Source organism: Salpingoeca rosetta (assembly GCF_000188695.1).
Source record: "Salpingoeca rosetta unplaced genomic scaffold supercont1.32, whole genome shotgun sequence".
NCBI classification, from domain to species: Eukaryota; class Choanoflagellata; order Craspedida; family Salpingoecidae; genus Salpingoeca; species Salpingoeca rosetta.
Genome location: NW_004754902.1, coordinates 748,097 through 765,475, shown reverse-complemented (window position 1 = coordinate 765,475; position 17,379 = coordinate 748,097). Strand labels below are relative to the sequence as shown.

Below are 17,379 nucleotides of genomic sequence, written 5' to 3'. Positions count from 1 at the left end.
GTGTGCATGGCCCTGAGTCGTGCTGCATGTGTTCGGTGGTGTGCTCCGCCGCCAGTTGTTCTTGTTTCCCGTCTGACTCCCCCGTCCCCCCTCCCATTGTTTCCCTGTACCTCCCTCTCCTTCCTTTTATTGTCTGCTTCAGTCGGCAAAGATCCACGGCGTGACTGCGCCTGCGAGCCCGGTGAAGATTGTGCGGGCGTTTGTTTGTGCAGGTGATTGGCACCCCCGCAGCCGCCGTCAACGAGCCCCACTGCCAGGGCATGTACACAGCCTCATGGTGCGTGGGTTGTGTTGTGTGTGATTTATGTGATGTGTGTGTGTGTGTGTTTGCTGCCTCGAAGATGCGCGACTGTCGTGTACTTCGTGTACTTTCCCATCCTCTTCCTCCTCCTTCCTCTCCTCATTCTCACGCCCTCGTGTCGTTTCCTCTCGTAGAACATGCAGGATTCGCCTGCCCACGGTGTGGTGGAGCAGTTGATGCAGGATCCCGAGGTGCACGCCGTGTGCAGCGCGCTGTTGAGGCGCTTGGCTCGTCCGCATAGTCGCCATGTTGTGATGTGTCGTGTCAACTTGTGCACAAGTTGGACGAATGGCTGAATGTCTGTCGATTCCTCTGTCACATTCCTCTTGTTTCCCTTTCTTGCTCTCTTCCCTTCTCTTCTTCTTCTTCTCTTCTCTTCTCTTCTCTTCTCTTCTTCCCTTCCTTCACTCTCCCTCTCGCCTGCTTGCTTGCTTGCTTATGTCACGCCCTTCCTGTGCTTGCCTGTTGTTTTCATTGTATGGCCCTGTGTACGGCTGAACACGTTCTTGGTGTGTTTGGTGGATGTGTGCTGCTGCTGCTGCTGTGTGTGGTTGATTCTGGCTTGTAACTGGAGGGTGCTGTTTTGATGTGCAGAGGGGCTGGCTGTTGTTTGGTTGGCTTGGCTTCATGTTGCGTGTGGGCACTGCTGTGCGTGTGGATGTGTGTTGGACTGGGAGCGTTGTTTGTGGGTTGTGTGGCGGACCTGTTCTTTCCTCAGTAAATGGCTCGATGAAAATGATGAGACCCGCTTGACGGTGGTGATGGTGGAGCGGCGGTGATGTTTGTGGTGTTGCTGTGGCTACAGACATTGGTGTGTTGTACCAACCAGGCAAGGCCAAACGAGGAGGGCGGGGCTGTTGTTCCTTTCGGCGACAAAGCGAGTCGGGTTGTTTTGCTGGCTGGCTGGAGGCACTTCATCCTGTTTGTTTGTTCTCGAAGAGATTGTTGACGAACATCTTCCACGGAAGCGCTGGTGTGCGGATAACCTCTGTAAGGTTTTGCGAATCGTCCAATGGCCGAGTCGCAAAACAACAACACACAAAACAAACAAAGAAGAAGGAAAACAAACAAAGCAGCGCGTTGAGTTGTCGTCCTCCATTTTGTCGTCGTCTTCCCACTCACGAGCACGTCACAACAAGCCACAAGGAGAAAGACGACGCGCCATCGCCATGTCCGGCGGAGACAACAGAGCGAGGGAGGAGGTGGAGGCGTTGCTGGCGCAGACGAAGGTGACGGATTGGGTGAAGAACCGGATCAGGGCCATCGCCAACAACACGTGTGGGGAGATAGCAGAGTGAGTGCAAAGGCAACCAAAACGACATGCATGTTGGAACATGCATGCATGTGGTGGAGAGAAGGACACTTCTTGTGGTTGTGCTTGTGCTTATTCTCCCTCTCTCTCTCTCTGCTTGGCTTGTCCTTGTGTTGCAATGAGCTTGGTGTGGCTTGCTGTTGGGTGTTCACGTGTGCGTGTCCTGTCCCCTCGCACCGCCCGGACACACTGTGTGTGTTTGTGACAGGTTGTGACTGGCACCCTCATGTTTTTGCTCTGTGTATCCTCAGTCTTCTTGCTCATTTCATGACATACCATTTGAAATTGCAGCTTGGGTCGTGATGGCCTCGGCGACATTGGGGCGCGTGCGGTGGCCGAGGCGCTCAAGGACAACACCTGCCTCAAAGGACTCGCGTGCGTGGTGATGATGAATCTGCATCGTGTGACATGCATGGTTGATTGGGATGGCGGTGTTGCACGTTGCGCCCCTTTCCTCCCCTGCTTGCGCATGTTTGGACGTGTGTTCACCGTCGCTCCCTGCGGTTCTTGTGTGCCTGCACAGCCTGTGGGACAATTCCATCGGCGATGAGGGCGCTGTGGCGTTGGCGGAGATGCTGAAGCACAACACGACCCTCACAGGACTCGAGTGAGTGTGTACACACACACACACATGCACATGTATGCTGCGTCACTGCCGTTGCACCTTATCATGTGCACATGTGTATGGGTGCAACGACTGTGTTGTCACCCACATGAATCATCATCACGCACTCACTCACTCACTCTTCCTCACCCATGTGGCATCATCCCTCTGCGTGGCATCATACCGTCTTGACAGCCTGTGGCGCAATTCCATCGGCCCTGAGGGCGCTGTGGCGTTGGCGGAGATGCTGAAGCACAACACGGCCCTCGAACAGCTCTTGTGAGTTTGAACACACACGCATGCACGAAGGCACCCGCTTTGAGCATGTGTGCATGTGGTTGTGCACGTCTGCAGCAGGCGCGCTGGCTGTTTGCCACCCCATGTGCTCGCCGCCCCCATCCCTCCTGCTCACCACCGCGTATGCTGTCACTGACCTCCCACTCCTCACTCCTCTCTCTTGTGTGTACACAGCCTGATGAGCAACCGCATCGGTCCTGAGGGCGCTGCGGCGTTGGCGGAGATGCTGAAGCACAACACGACCCTCGAAGAACTCTAGTGAGTGTGGACACGCACACATGCACATGTATGCTGCGTCACTGCCTGTTGCACCTTTATCATGTGCACATGTGTGGATTGATGACTGTGTTGCCACCCACAACAATCATCATCACGCACTCACTCACTCTTCCTCACCCATGTGGCATCATCCCCCCGCGTGGCTTCCACCATACCGTCTTGACAGCCTGAACAACAACTCCATGGGCGATGAGGGCGCTGTGGCGTTGGCGGAGATGCTGAAGCACAACACGACCATGACATGGCTCGAGTGAGTGTGGACACGCACACATGCACATGTATGCTGCGTCACTGCGGTTGCACCTTATCACGTGCACATGTGCCCATGTGTGGATTGATGACTGTGTTGCCACCCACAGCAATCATCATCACGCTCTTCCTCACCCATGTGGCATCATCGCCCTGTGTGGCATCCACCATACCGTCTTGACAGCCTGAACAACAACTCCATCGGCGATAAGGGCGCCGTGGCGTTGGCGGAGATGCTGAAGCACAACACGACCCTCGAAGAACTCTAGTGAGTGTGGACACGCACACATGCACATGTATGCTGCGTCACTGCGGTTGCACGTTATCATGCGCTCATGTGTGGTTGATGACTGTGTTGCCACCCACAACAATCATCACTCGCGCACTCAATCACACTTCCTCATCCATGTGGCATCATCGCCCTGCGTGGCATTCACCATACCGTCTTGACAGCCTGTACAACAACCGCATCGGCGATGAGGGCGCTGTGGCGTTGGCGGAGATGCTAAAGCACAACACGGCCCTCGAAGAACTCTAGTGAGTGGAAGCTCCTCTTTGCAATGTGTGTCTTTAGGCGCTTCTTCTGCAATACCCATGTGCAGATCAAGGCACCGCAAGCCACCCACGATGTCTGTGCGACTTGCTTGTTTGTCCAACCAACAAATGCTTCCATCCTTCATATGTGCCACAAGTGCTGTCACATCCTGTGCAACTGGCATTTTCCCCCTTTGCTTCCGCCATTGTGACTTCAATGTCGTAGGACCTGATGTGCGAGCGAGTACACGTGCACGTGATCCATCTGCAACCCACTTTCATCCATGACACTGACACGTGTTGCTTGCCCACCCGTTCCCCTGCTCTTCCAACATGCATTTCTTGCCACTTGCAGCTTGGATAACAACTCCATCACCCCGGTTGGCGGTGCGGCGCTGGGTGCCGCACTGGACGAAAACCGCACGCTGTCTCGGCTTGAGTACGTCGATTGCGTTGCGCCTGCCTCATGAACGCCTGTGTCCTGTTGTGGATTTGTGTGACCAATCGCCACTCTTTTGAGTGCACGTCACACTGTGTGTTTTCCTCTTTACTTGCTTGTATTTCTCCACAACCCTAACCACCAACCCTCCTGACCCACACACCGCACTTGCTGCCTGTTCCCAACCACACGCTACCACCACGTGTCCTCGTTCAGCATCGAGAAGAACTCCACCGCCACCGCCCGCGCCTTTGGTGCCGCGCTGCCCGTCGACCGCGTGCTCGATACAGGCAACTGGTCAGTCCACGTGTGCTTCCCCTTCCTGTCATGCGCTTTCTCTCTTCTCTTAACCCTTTTTTCTCACGTGCTGCGTTCTGGTTGCGTCTCATCTCGTGTGCGCACAGGTTCGGCGACGATGAGCGCAACGTCTTCAACGAAGCACGTGAGAAGAAGCAACATAAGCAAGTGTTTGCCGGCTTCAAGACTGGCACCGCTTCAGCTGTCGCCACCTTCTTTCACCAAGATCACGCAGATGCCAAGCAACAAGACAAACAGGTGTGCATGTGTGTGCTTCGGCGATTTGTTCGTTTGCAAAGTCTTTGAGTCACACACATGTTTTCACCACGTCTGTTCTGTTGCATCTCGCGCCCAGGTTACTTCCCCTTCAACCCAACATGCCAGCGTCTCCCAGCCCACGCCCTCAAGCCCAGCACTTGTGTCAACATCCTCAGCTCCCCAATGTCCCCCTGGCAGTGCACCTCGCCTTCTGACGACGGGCATGTTCAGCCTGAAGTCTCCTGCGTCTCTCGCAGACGTACAGAGTCAATACGATGAATTGTGCGAGGTTTCACTCAAGTACACACAAGTACTGTGCAGCTGCCTGAAGGCCCTCCCGCCCCACGAAGCCATGTGGCCTCTTGATGATCCACGCCACACTACCCCGGATGTGGCCGTGCTTCGCCAGGCTGAAGCGGACCATCTGGCCTGCCTCAGCAAGTTCGACGAGCTGTTGAAAATGTGAGTTCGCCATGTTCATCATCTCCATGGTGTGCCTCATGGTTTGACTGCACATACCCTTGTTGGCCTCGTTGTTGGCTCACGATAGATTGACTTCGTTTCTTGTGCCCCATTCTTGTTTCCAGTCCCTCCTCGATTGCTCCACACCAGTGCTGGGAGAGTCCATCTGATTTCTTTACGAGTTTGGCCGAGGGGTCGGTGTTCCCTCAGGCACACCTGACTCGAGAAGGAAAAGCAGCTGCCCTTGTCGCCAGATGCACACCTGGTTGTGATGATGTTGAGTTCGTGATTGCCTCTTCAGAAGACGAGGTACGTGATGTTGCCTCTGTTGTAACCCTTGAGAGACGCCACTGGACATTGTGCAATAGTTGATTTCACATGTTTTAACATAACATCACGTCACCGCTTCTCCGTTCTTGTCCTGGACACTTTCACTTGCAGCTTGCTCCCTGGACAGCAAAACTCCTCGCACAGTTCAAGAAAACGCAAGCAGCTGCGGTGTGTGCATGTACTGGTTGGTGAAAGGACTTGGTTGTTTCGCGTGCATTGCCGCAGTTGTGTTGTGCTGTTTACACGTGAGAGTTGTATCCGTCGCATGTGTTGCGCTCATCCGTGACCCTGCTGGTTGGTGTTCAGACACCCGCCAACTTCATCGCCAAATGCAAGGAAGGCGATCCGCGCGGCGCTTACAGGGTGCTCGAAGCAAGCAACTTCAGCCAGGAGATCGTGCACGCAACCGACACCAACGTGCGTTGTTGGGCCTGTGTGTATGTGTGTGTGTGTGTGTGTGTGTGTGTGCACTTGTGCGCGGGTGCCACAACGTAAACACCACGGCTGTGTTTATCGTGACGTGGTTGTGTGATGCGTCTTACTCATGTGGCCACCTTCAGGGACAATCTGCTGTTGTTTGTGCGTGCGAGAGTAAGTTGCCACAGCTTGTGTACCTCCTGCTGCTGTTGGGGGCGGATGCCAAGACTGTCAACAACAAGGTGATGCCATGCTTGTTATTTGTAATAGTAGTTGAGCTGTGTCCTCGTGTAGTACGCTGTTCAAGAGGGTATTATTCTTGCTCTTTTGTGTGTGTGTGTGTGTGTATGTGTGTGTTCTTCACGGGTTCACTTGCACCTCTGTTCTGACCTCACCTGCGCAATGCGCTTTGTGGAATGGCGACAGGGCTATGGCGTGAGCGACATCGCGCACAGACAGAGCTGGCTCAAAGTCATGGTTGCTCTTGACGATGCCGCTTGGATGGTACGACGACACCTGTATGTTCGCACATGTGCAATGTCGATGCGTGTTGCTGCTATGTCTCTCACACACTCTCTCGCATCACCTTGGTTCCATTGCAAACTGCATCAGAATCGCTTGGCAACATCCAGGCGGGAACCCGAGATGGTGAAGCTCTTGGCATCCATCGACAAGCGCACGTGTGGGCCTGAGATCATGTGAGTGCCAAGTCTGCACAAACGTCTGCACCCAAGCCTTGCGAAACCCAGTTGTCTCCATTCATGGACACACACTGACGACAGAATGTGGTTGTGGCCCCTTTCTTCACACTGCAGGAGAACTGGCTTGACCATGCATCCTGACCCACTTCGCGTTCTCTGTCAGCGGTTGCACCTGAGCGGCGTTGTCACACGCCTTATGTGAGTGAGTGTGTGTGCGTGTCTGTGCGCGATTGTGTGCTTGTGAGTGTTGTGTGTGCGTGACAGCGTGTGTGTGCTTGCGTGTGATTGTGTGTGTGAGTGTTGTGCGTGCGTGACAGTGTGTGCGTGTGCGTGAGTGTATGTGTGTGTGTGTGCGTGCGTGATTGGGTGCCCATCGCCTGGCGTTTGCTCTTTGTGTTTCTGACATGATTTCTCACGACACGTGGCTTCACTCTTCCCAGTCTGGTCGCCTGTGATCTTGATGACAAGGCCGCGGTTGTGCTCGGACGCCACATGCATCAACTGAATCACCTTCGAGTGCTGAAGTACGCAAGACAATGCCCTTTCCTTGCTAATTACAGCGTAATGGCCATGCCTGTGCTCTAACCTACACACTACTGCTATCAATACTCAAAGTGCCATCCGCTACCTTTTCTTGCCTCTCCAGTCTCAGTCACAATGCCATTGGAGATGTTGGAGCGAACGCCCTCTCTGAGCCATTCTTCGGGCAGTGCTGCATCGCCACTCTCGGGTGCGTGGATGTGTTTCAGCGCTTGCATGCTGTGCTGAGCTTGCTTGCACTTGTGTGTTTGTGCTCACGCCTACCGACACCTTCCCACGCCTCCCCACTCTTGATGTTCGTCCCGCAGGCTCGACGGAAATCGCATCACAGCTGCTGGTGTGGAGTGTCTGGCAAGGGCGATGGTTGCGAATGAACTCCTCAGCACCATCTCGTGAGTTGTATTGTAAGCACACGGCATTTCAGCGCTCTAAAGCTGCATTGAAGCGTGTGGTGTGCCATTTATTCATGTTGCTATTGTTTGTTTGTCTTGTTTGGGATGGCTCAGGTTGGTGAATAATCCCGTGTCGGAAGAAGGCGTTGGACCCATGGCTGAGGCCGTGGTCGTGAAGCGCCGCTTGCTGGCAGACAGCAGGAAGCGTGTTAAAGTCACATTCACCAACGACTTGTAAGTTCGTTTGTGTGCCCCTGTGCATGTGCCTCTTTGCATTCGTCTCTGTGGCTGCTGCTTTCTGCTTCTCATGATTGAGGTCTTGTGGTTGCGCTTGTCTCGTCATGTTCCCTTTGCTCACTCCTTCGTGTGTACATTGTTTGAACTGCAGTTTTCCCAACGATGGTCTTGATCACGTGTTTACCCGCACAGAGCACCACGAAGCATTCAATCAGGTTCGTGGCCTTGTAATATCTCGTCAGCACATACATCTGCGCCTTTCTGTTGACTCGTATTTTGGGGTCTAACCCATTCTCTATTATGTGTGTAATGTGACGCGAATGTGTACAATATGCGTAGAATTTGATTGAAGCTTGCTCTCAAGGCAAAACACGTCAAGCAGAAGATATGCTTCGACTTGGAGCCAGTGCGAACGCAGGGGTAAGTCGATCAAAGCACGTTCTCTCGCCAGTCTGCATGCAGCCATGCTCGTGTCACCTTGCACCTCTCACATTGTTGCCCTGTCCCATTTGGTTTTCTCTTGAGCAGTGCAACGTACTTTCCAGGTTTTCTCGCAGCCTGCAAGTTGCTCGGCGCTATGTCAATGGCACCGCTTCTGTCGTGAGTTTCACTAGGCTCAGGTCTTGTGTTGACGTTGTTCGTTTATGCATCTCACCCTGGCATTGATTCTGGCAATCAATCACCTGAAGCGTGCTGTCTCATCATGCTGAAACTTCATCTGTTTGGTGGCAGTTTACGACGGCTTTGCATGCTGCTGTGCGCACCGGAAACTCGATGGCGGTGCGGCTTCTTTTGTCGCACGGCGCTGATGCGAATGTCATCGATTTGGAGGTTCGGATAGAGTGCCTGCTTTTATTCATATTTCAAGTTGCTGGCGTTGTGCCATCGCCCTGCATTCCTGACTGACATCTCACACAATATTTTGCCTCCATTTCTCATACACTAGGGCTTGAACCCAGCTCAGGTGGCGCGGCAACTTGGGCACCGGGAAGTGTTGGATGCGCTCAAAGGATCGAGAGGTTCGTCAACATTGTGTAGCTGTGGACGCCTTTTCATGAACCTGCCGGCGTGCACGTCAAGTTGTACCTCGACGTCATAAGCTAACAACGGCGTTGACTTGCTTGAATACGCCTTCCACAGACGTTTCTGCTGGTAGGGAGCCAGAGTCTCACCACAAGTACGAGGTTTTCATGAGCTACAGGTTTGTTAAGCGTCACAATCGCTTGTGAGCTTCGAGGTCATTGTCAGCATGACAAATATGCGTTCGTCGAAGCACCTCTTCACACACGCACGTACGCACACAAACACACACACAAATGCACACGCTCTTAAGACCAGCTGGCTCACTTTTCTCACATGCTCACCACAAACCGATCACAGGCACACAGGCAACTCCAAGTTCGCATATTTTGTCCACCAATATATGAAGCACACGGATCTCCACGTGTTCATGTCGAGTCAGAAGTCGCCCGTTGCGTGCCTGATAGCCCTTCAGCACAGCATTGTTGCCTGTCCCGTCGTCTCTGCTGCTGCTCTCCATCAGATGCGTTCGCTCGGCCACACTGACGTGTGTGACAACGTGCTCTTGCAGTGGATGGCAATGCTTGAGCTGCAACAGCTGGCCCACCAGCACCCAGACAAGATCCACCTTCGACGCATCGTTCCACTTTTCGTTGGCAGCGGATGGCACGACAGCAGCCACGCCATGAGCAGTGCGGAAGCATGCGAGTACGATTCGTTTGACCGCATGAAGCGACTGGCCGAGTCGCTGTCAGAAGCTGTCAGCGCGGCCACGGCAGCAGCGCTTGACACGTTCTTTTCACAAGTGCTCCACCTCCCGCCACCACAGCACCACAAGAGCGTGCGCGAAGTAGTGCTGTCCCTTTTTGACAGTGTTGGTGTCATGTCTTTCTACCAAGACCAACAGCAGCACGATTTAGCAGCAGATGCAGTGAGAATTACAGAGAAGGTGCACCAGGAGGTCGTATCTGCCATAAGAGATCGGCTGTCATCGCACAGGAAGGGCGCAAGTCGGTTGATGCAGGCAAGAAAGCCAGAGAGAGAGAGAGAGAGAAAGAGAAAGAGAGAGAGAGAGAGAGAGAATGTGTGTGTGTGTGGTTGTGTGTTGTGAGTTGTGTGTTGTTGTTGTTGTTTTTTTTTTTTTTTTTTTGTTGTTGTTTTTCTGTACACATTCAAGCGCGGTCCTTCCGTTCAGCTTGGCACTCACCCCGTGTTTCCCCTTTCCTTGATCGCGTGTTCTGCAGTCGTCATCGTCCGTCAAACCGACCTCTACCACAGCACTACCTGCAACTCTTCCTTCTTCCTCTTCCTCCTCATCACCATTTGATCACGAACTGACTGCATGGCTCAACCGTCACTCCCTGCTGCCGCACGTTGAAGCTGCGCTGGTGGAGCACGGCATTGACTCCCTTAGAGTGCTGCTTGCGCTGGTACAAGAGGGCGACGTGACAAAGCAGACGCTGCGGGAGGCAGGCGTGAAACTTGGCCCCGCCGTGAAGCTGATGCAAGAAGCAAAAGAGCTTACCTCGTAAGGCATCGGCCTTGGCATGCTTTGACCACGGTGTTGTTCTTCAGTGTGTGCTTGCTGAAGTCCTTCTTCTGATCATTCTTAATGGTTTCATGCGAAGGTCGCCCAAGTTCTTCTGCTCACTTCTGTCGATCATGCCTTTGTGAGCGCACGAGTATGGCGCCTGGCTCCTCACATTACCTTGACACTTGCGCTTTGTGAGATGTCTCAGTGAAGACGACTCGACCTCTTCTGCCAAAGCCGCCTACCAAGAGCAGCTCGATCTCCTGAAGCTGCTTGAAACAGGCTCCGTCCCCCTTGAGACAGCGAAGGTGTTTGTGTGCGGCGATGATGGCATTGGCAAAAGCACCATGATCAAGTCCCTGCCAGGCAGCCTGTTTCGCCGCTTCACACGCACCATCTTCCAACCAGCAAATGACCCAGACCGCCGAAACGAGCGCACGCCCGGCATTCGAGTCTGTGAAATGAAGTTGAAAGACACCACAAGCCAAGGCAACGACGGTGACAACGCTGCGTCTCTTCGCGTGTATGATTTTGGCGGGCAGCTCGCATATCACGTCATCCACACGCTGATGATGTCGGATCGCTTCGCTGCCTTTGTCGTCTGTGTCGACCTGTCTGAGCCGAAAGAACATGTGAAGGAGCGCGCCAACTACTGGCTGCAGTTCATCTGCACGCGACTCCAGCAGGGCGTGGCGCCTTCATCATCAGCAGCAGCAGATGGAGACGCGAAAGACGACGTGAAGCCGCGTGTTCTCATCGTTGGAACGAAGAGGGACCTTGCCTTCAGACGTGGACGAGTGAATGTAAATGGTCAGCCACTGTGGGGTGCGGGGATGGTCGCGGACCTGAAGAACATGTTTGGCGGCATCGTCAACATCCAAGATACCCTCATCCCCCTCAACTGTCATCAGGGCGGCGAGGCTGGGTTTGATGTGCTCCGCTCACAGCTTGCTCAGCATTGGCGGTGGCTGAAAGGGCGAGAGGTGTTGGTGCCAAAAGTGGTGAATGGAGTGGCAGAGGCTGTGAAGGAAGCAAGGATGCTCAGGGCGATGTGGAGGGCGGGAGATTTGTTGGACTTTGTTCGCGGCAGCGGGAATGGCATCAACCTCGTTTCTGTGATCCAAGAGGACACCTTCCACCAAACACTCAGGCAAGCAGAGAGAGAGAGTGTGTGTGTGTGTGTGTGTGTGTGTGTGGGTGGGTGGGTGTGTGGGTGTGTGTGTGTGTGTGTGTGTGTGTGCACACGCGTGCGACTGCTTGGCCGTAGTAGTCGAGGAGTTTCGTGGTAGCCCCACCACTTCAACCCTCAATCACGCATTGTGCGCTTACACCTGCCATCCTTGCTGCCCCTGCTTCTTGCATGTCCAAAGGTACCTCCACACGCGCGGCGATCTGCTCTGGTATTCCAGCACACCCTCCCTGGCGGATTTCGTCTTCGTCGACCCCAACTGGCTGCTTCATGACGTGCTGGGGAGAGCGCTGACACCGGACGGCGTGCAGCAAGGCTCCATCACCACGAAAGGTGTCGTGACATTCACGGACCTGGAAACCGCATTCCGAGGCATTGCCAGCGCAGATCTCGTCATCAACGTCCTGCAGCACACGCTCCTCTGCTTTGAACTGCCGCCTTCTGACGATGGGCAACGGCGATTCATGCTGCCGAGCCGCGTTGAGGAGGAGGTCGATCTCACAACCGCCTGGTCACAAGGCGAGTGGCTGCTATATGCCGGACGACGGCTGGTGGTCGAGAACAACGCGCTTGCGCTGCCGCCTGGCTTCTTCCCACACGTGCAGACACTGCTGCACAAATCGTTTGGCGCAACACTGAAGGTGTGGAAGGATGCCTTCTGCTGCAAGCGTGATGGTGTGCAGTGTCTTGGACTACTGCGGGACGACCGAGCAGTGGATGTGTGGGTGAGGGCACCCGGCGGCGCAGAGTGCAGCGCTTGGAGCTGCATGATGGAGGTAAGGACGAACAGATGTGCGTGCATTGACGCGCATATGTGTGCATGCGTGTCTTGCCAATGTGATGTTCATGGGTGGGTTGTAGCTGAATCTGCGTTTGTCTTCACAGTGATTTCCTTCATTCTTTCACGTCCGTTTACTTTCACAAACCACCACAGATCGTCTCCTTCCTGCAAGAAGAGGCACGTGGCATCGATCACGTCCAGCACGTCCTCAGCGTGAATCACCTGAAACAGCACCGCGATTACCCGGCCAGCCGCCCCATCACAGACCTGGAGGACCTCGCCTTGCATGGCCTCGTCGACTTTGCAAACGATGACAATCCACCCGCGCGACTCAGGGATCTCCTCGTACATAACCCCATCCTGACAGCACCCTGGCACCAACCGGGCCACGAGTGGCACCATGCTGCCTGGCGGCTCGACGACAGCTTTGACCGCCAGTTGCAGTGGACTGGACCTGGCGATCATGACGTGTACTCTGCGCCACTGCCATCAGACACAGACCTGTATCGATGGATTGAGAGTCAGATGGGGCCAGGCCTCACCTTGTCGCGCGTGGAGATGACTAAGTCCACCACGATGCTGCGGGCGTTCAAAGCGCAAGTGGAGCGTTCAGCCAAGAAACGTGGTGATCCAAACACTACCAATACAGTTGCTGCAGACCCTGCCAACCCCGTTGCTGCAGACGCGACCAACCCCTTCAACAAGGACTTTGGGGCTGGCGATCCGGACAAGCAAGGCATGCTTGACCGGCTCAAGACGCAGTTTGCAGAAACACCCGATGGCGTGAATTACGTCAACGTCCTTGTGGCTTGGCATGGGTGTGATGAGGCTGTCGCCGACAACATCACCGCCACAGGAACCGCCAACCTCAGCAGCCCAAACGACCCTGGCTTCTTTGGCGCTGGCATCTATCTCACGCCGCAGACAAGCTATGCCGCAGGCTACTCAACACGCCTGCTGACTGGGAATTGGCGCCAACCAAACGCAGACGGTGAGCACGTGATGCTCTTGTGTGCTGTCAGCGTCGGCCTGGCATACCCCATCACCAGAAGGGCAGATTACCCATCGTCTGGGCAAAACAAGTGCACGAAGTTCTGGGGCAAGAAGCTGGAGACTGGCTGCGACACCCACTACATCCAAGTCACAAAGCACATGGGCTACCAATCCACCAGAGCGCCCACACCTGGCACCTTTGACTTTGAGGAGTATGTGGTCTCGCAAGAGGCCCAGGTCTTGCCATTTGCCAAGGTGTTTGTCAAGGTGGACAGGGTCGTGCTGGCTTCGCAGCTCACAACCCCTTAGACTTGCTGGTGTGTGTGTGTGTGTGTGTGTGTGGCGTGCGTGTGTGTGTTCGTACGTGTGTGTGTGTGTGTGTGTGTTCGTGTTTCATCCTAGTGCTGCTGTCTTTCCCTGCATGCGTTTCCAGTCCTCATTGTCGAAGTCCCTTTGTTCTCGCCAAGCCCGCTTTCCTCTGTCCCATGTGCATGTCTTCTTCTTCTGTGTAGAAAGTGACCTGTTGCCATTTTCTTCCTGAGCCACGTGTCTTTGTCTCTCGTTAGTGATTGTGTTATCCCATGTGCTTGAAGCAGTGAACTGACACCAAACGCCCTTCAGTGGCAGTGCAATCAAGGCAACCAGGAGACAACACACGCGCACGCACGCACACACCAAACATCCCGCACACATCAAACATCCCGCAACCCATGCTCCCATCCTCGTCAGCCCGCCTCCGCCCCGAGCAGTTGAACGCCAAGACGGTGCTGGACTTCTGATATGGGGATGACCACGCAGAAGTTCTGGTGTTGCCATGCCTGCACCAACACGCCAACCACACCGCCCTTGTCGTCAAACACGACAGCACCAGAGTCGCCACGTTGTGCAAATGCTTCACATCCCTGCCACGGCCGAATGCGGATGCGCACCCGCTCTTCTCGCATGAACAGCGGTACAGCGGCAAGCACACCCGCCGTCAGCCGCGTCGTGTGGCCAAACTTGAACACCAATGGCTCAGACGATGGTACGGTGTCGCTCACGGACAACGTTCTTGCGTCAACACGACTGTCCTCAGGCGAAGGTCCAACGTACTTTGACACCGACCCAGTGAGCGACACGCGTTCGTGGCGCATGTGTTCCCAGTCCATGTCCGTTCCAATGGCAGAAAAGTCCGCTGTGACGTCCTCAGCCAGCTCAAACAATGCAAGATCATCGTCGGATAGCTCCGGCCGAGCGCTCCCCTCATAGGTTGTGAGGCATGTGCGACCAACCGGCGGGATGTTGGTTGTACAAGCTGGAAGCCGCAAGCGTACATCTTCCTCCGCTTTGGGAAGCACATGTCCTGCTGTCACGCCGCACACGCGCTGGCCTTGGTCGCCTTGACGTGCAACAAAGCATCCCAGCGTTCCGAAAGCCTCCGGCCTTGAATGTGCGTGGATGGTGTCGCCCACACGCAGCACAGACGTGTCACGACCACTGCCGAACGCCAAATGGGAGTCGGTGGTGTAGAATGGGTCCGGTGGCTCGTTGCGCACAAGCTCTGCCTCGTGGCGGGACGGCGCTTGCTCAACGTCCACGGGGAAGCTGCCAAAGCAAGCATCAACGCAGCACACAGACGGCAGCGCTTGCTGTTTCGATCGCACATAAGCAATCACGCACGGCTCGTCCACGAACACGATGCCACGACGATGTCGGTAGCCGCCACTCAGCGCAACAACGTCAGGGTGGCGCTGCAGGTACACCTTCGAGTACAGCTGCAGCTCTCTGCACATCGGGGCAGCCACGATGGCGGGAACGCCTCTGTCGGGCACGGGCGGCCGTGAGACTTGGGGGAAACTTGGTGCGCCCTTCCACACTTGCACAGGAACCCCGTTGATGAAGGCTGGAACGGCATGCGCATGCTCACAGCTGTTGTCTGTCACGGCCAGGGTGATGGCGACCGGCTCACGCTGCTCGTCGAAGAACACGCCCAAGCCGTGCGGATGCGATGCAACCAGCTGTTGTCCGACTTGTACTTCAACCTCTTCTGCCGCCTTGCGAAGGGTGTCGTCGACGCGAGCCGCTTCACTCAGGTGCACGAACCAGTGTGGTTGCTGCTGTGACATGCACCGGCTTTGCTGTGCTTCAGTCTCTTCCTCTTCAAGCGACAACACCTCAGGCCACAATTCAAAGACCTGTTCCAATGCGTCAACCTCAGAGGTTACGGCGTTCCCGTCTTCCTCCCTGGCAGCAGGCAGGGCAGGGCCGCCATTCAACACGCCTGCATTGGGGAGGCACGGGTAAGGACAAGGGTTAATGCTTCAATACGAAACACGTGCACAGGCCCCACAACACGTTCACCCTCGCTCCGCTTGACGCGTAAACACTCAGCAACCCGACACAGCAATCGAAACGGAACATCACAACCCCACCTTGAACTGCTCCACATGGCACACAAGTTGGCACCCACCTAAGGCTTGACGACGGCCGAGTCGAAAAGCGTATGAACGGAGGCTGATAAACCAAGCAGCGGCTGTGAAGTGTGGTGCCGCTACTCTCGCTTCCCCGTCGCTCTTGTCAATGTGCTGCAGCGCATGTCTCACCACTGCGCTCAGCAAGTGCAATGGATTGCGAGCGGACCAGACCGGCAGCGTGCTCAGGTCAACAGGGCAGGTGGAGCACGGTGCTGTCACTTGTCGGCGGATGCGCAGAAACCAAGCATCGCGCTCAAGCACCCATCGCACTGCTGCTGCAAGGAGCGTCCTTGTCGTTGTCGTGCATGCCCCTGGATCATCTTCGCGTTCCCTCTCTCTGGCACCAGCCTGTGGAGGTTGCTGAGGCGAGCCTTTGGAGCTGCTGGCGTCAGGGCTATTGCTGCCTGTCAGGTGTCGGAGTGCAAGCGCGAGGACAGGGCAGATGTTGTCGCCAACGAGGAGGCCGCTGGTGAACAGTATTCGCCCCAGCTCACGTGCGCTGCTCGGAAGAACCTGCACTGCTGATCGCAGAGCCGGTGCAAGCATTGCCGCTGCCTGTGGATGTGCTGCGAGCGTCGTGACGAAGGCACGCGTTGCATCGTGCAGGTCATGACAACGCGGTTGCCAGTCGACAGAAGCGCCAGAGTCATCCTCTCGCGTGTCTGCCTGTGCAGAGTCCTCGAAGCCCCACACAGCGTCTCTCAGCAGTTGTCGCACTGCACCCACTGGGACGTCACCGCCTGTTGCCTGAGCAAGTTGTGTGCTGACATGCTCAAGCAAGAAACTTCTTTGGTCCATGGGTGTGTAAGTGTGTATCTTCAGAGAGAGGGTTGAACAGTGAGGAATTGCACGTGCCCGTGAATGGAAAACATGAAATTGCATGGGATAAACATTGTTCGCGACAACAATGCTTAATGTGTGAACGTAAGTTGCACTTTATACTTCTTTCGTACGTCTTCATCAACGATACAGTCTGAAGGCCACCCTCCACTGAAACACAGCCATCCAAAGCGGGAAACCACGTTGCCCACCAGTCCATCTATCCAGCCGCCACGACTGTGACGCCCGTCAACACAACTGCACAACGCATTCAAGCAACCAAAAAACAGGGGCAGAGACAACATCAAGACGAGCAAACGTGTGCAAGCGCCATGGCTGAACAAAACCACTGCTTCAGTCCAGCCGCACACGTGGTGCACTGGCAAGGCGACAACATAACTCCTCCAACAACGTGAGGTTGAGGAGGCAGTATAAGGAAGAAGCGGAAGAAAGAGGCAGGAGGAGCGTCACATACACGTAACAGCAGCGGCGATGGCAGAGAGAACATGTTCTGCACAGGTGAACACTTGAACCCATTCGGCGCCACCACCAGCACCAGCACCAGCATCATTGTCAACAGTCGGCAGCGCATCAGTGGCCGAGTTTTCGCTCCTCGCCGAGCAGGTGCTCCCTGATGAGGTTGGCGCCCGTGACCATAAACGTCGTCTGCCAGATCCCAAGGAAGATCCGCGGCACAACGCCCTGCACGTGGTGTGTGTGTGTGTGTGCGTATGCGTGCGTGCGTGCGTGCGTGTGTGTGTGTGTGTGTGTGTGTGTGTGTGTGTGTGTGTGTGTGTGTGTGTGAGAGGCCAAGGACGCGGGGTGTGAGACCCACCCATCTCCATCCTTTGTTTACCATTATATATCACAACACTCACGTTCACATAGACAAACACCCCCCAACACACACCGATTGGAAGATTGTCGTAGGGCATATATAATAA

General features: G+C 55.1%; 3 protein-coding genes across 3 annotated transcripts in view; 1 reads left to right on the top strand and 2 right to left on the bottom strand.

The window, feature by feature from the left end:
• Nucleotides 1–6: 6 nt before the first annotated feature.
• On the top strand, nt 7–13,504 carry PTSG_12997 (uncharacterized protein; the record flags this gene model as incomplete). The annotated part of the gene is made up of 38 exons (XM_004988976.1): nt 7–30; nt 143–277; nt 436–532; nt 1,241–1,291; nt 1,427–1,595; nt 1,905–1,988; nt 2,137–2,220; nt 2,413–2,496; nt 2,689–2,772; nt 2,960–3,043; nt 3,227–3,310; nt 3,496–3,579; nt 3,932–4,015; nt 4,232–4,312; nt 4,420–4,570; nt 4,668–5,011; nt 5,158–5,341; nt 5,474–5,530; nt 5,669–5,779; nt 5,953–6,021; nt 6,206–6,283; nt 6,392–6,477; nt 6,595–6,678; nt 6,921–7,004; nt 7,127–7,210; nt 7,329–7,412; nt 7,527–7,646; nt 7,801–7,864; nt 7,989–8,069; nt 8,178–8,249; nt 8,382–8,480; nt 8,596–8,668; nt 8,790–8,850; nt 9,030–9,693; nt 9,914–10,197; nt 10,409–11,350; nt 11,571–12,165; nt 12,324–13,504. 38 exons carry the CDS (start codon nt 7–9, stop codon nt 13,470–13,472), a joined length of 6,849 nt encoding a protein of 2,282 aa, XP_004989033.1. The 3' UTR covers nt 13,473–13,504.
• Nucleotides 13,505–13,779: 275 nt separating this feature from the next.
• PTSG_10118 (uncharacterized protein) lies at nt 13,780–16,262 on the bottom strand. The gene is made up of 2 exons (XM_004988975.1): nt 15,613–16,262; nt 13,780–15,423 (listed from the first exon to the last, which is right to left on the bottom strand). Exons 1-2 carry the CDS (start codon nt 16,160–16,162, stop codon nt 13,889–13,891), a joined length of 2,085 nt encoding a protein of 694 aa, XP_004989032.1. The 5' UTR covers nt 16,163–16,262; the 3' UTR covers nt 13,780–13,888.
• A 276-nt stretch (nt 16,263–16,538) lies between these two features.
• PTSG_10117 (uncharacterized protein) overlaps nt 16,539–17,379 on the bottom strand; it is a 3,598-nt gene continuing 2,757 nt past the window's right edge. The window contains exon 9 of the mRNA XM_004988974.1: nt 16,539–17,137. Within this exon, the coding sequence (XP_004989031.1) occupies nt 17,027–17,137 (111 nt within the window). The 3' untranslated portion in view covers nt 16,539–17,026. The remainder of the gene's footprint in view (nt 17,138–17,379) is intronic.

Excerpts from the sequence above, each read along its gene's own strand:
- PTSG_10118 (XM_004988975.1), bottom strand. The coding sequence starts at position 16,162 with ATGCTTGCACCGGCTCTGCGATCAGCAGTGCAGGTTCTTCCGAGCAGC. Across the intron at positions 15,424-15,612 it reads CGGCCGTCGTCAAGCCTTAG|GCGTGTTGAATGGCGGCCCT; the intron begins GTGGGTGCCAAC and ends TCCCCAATGCAG.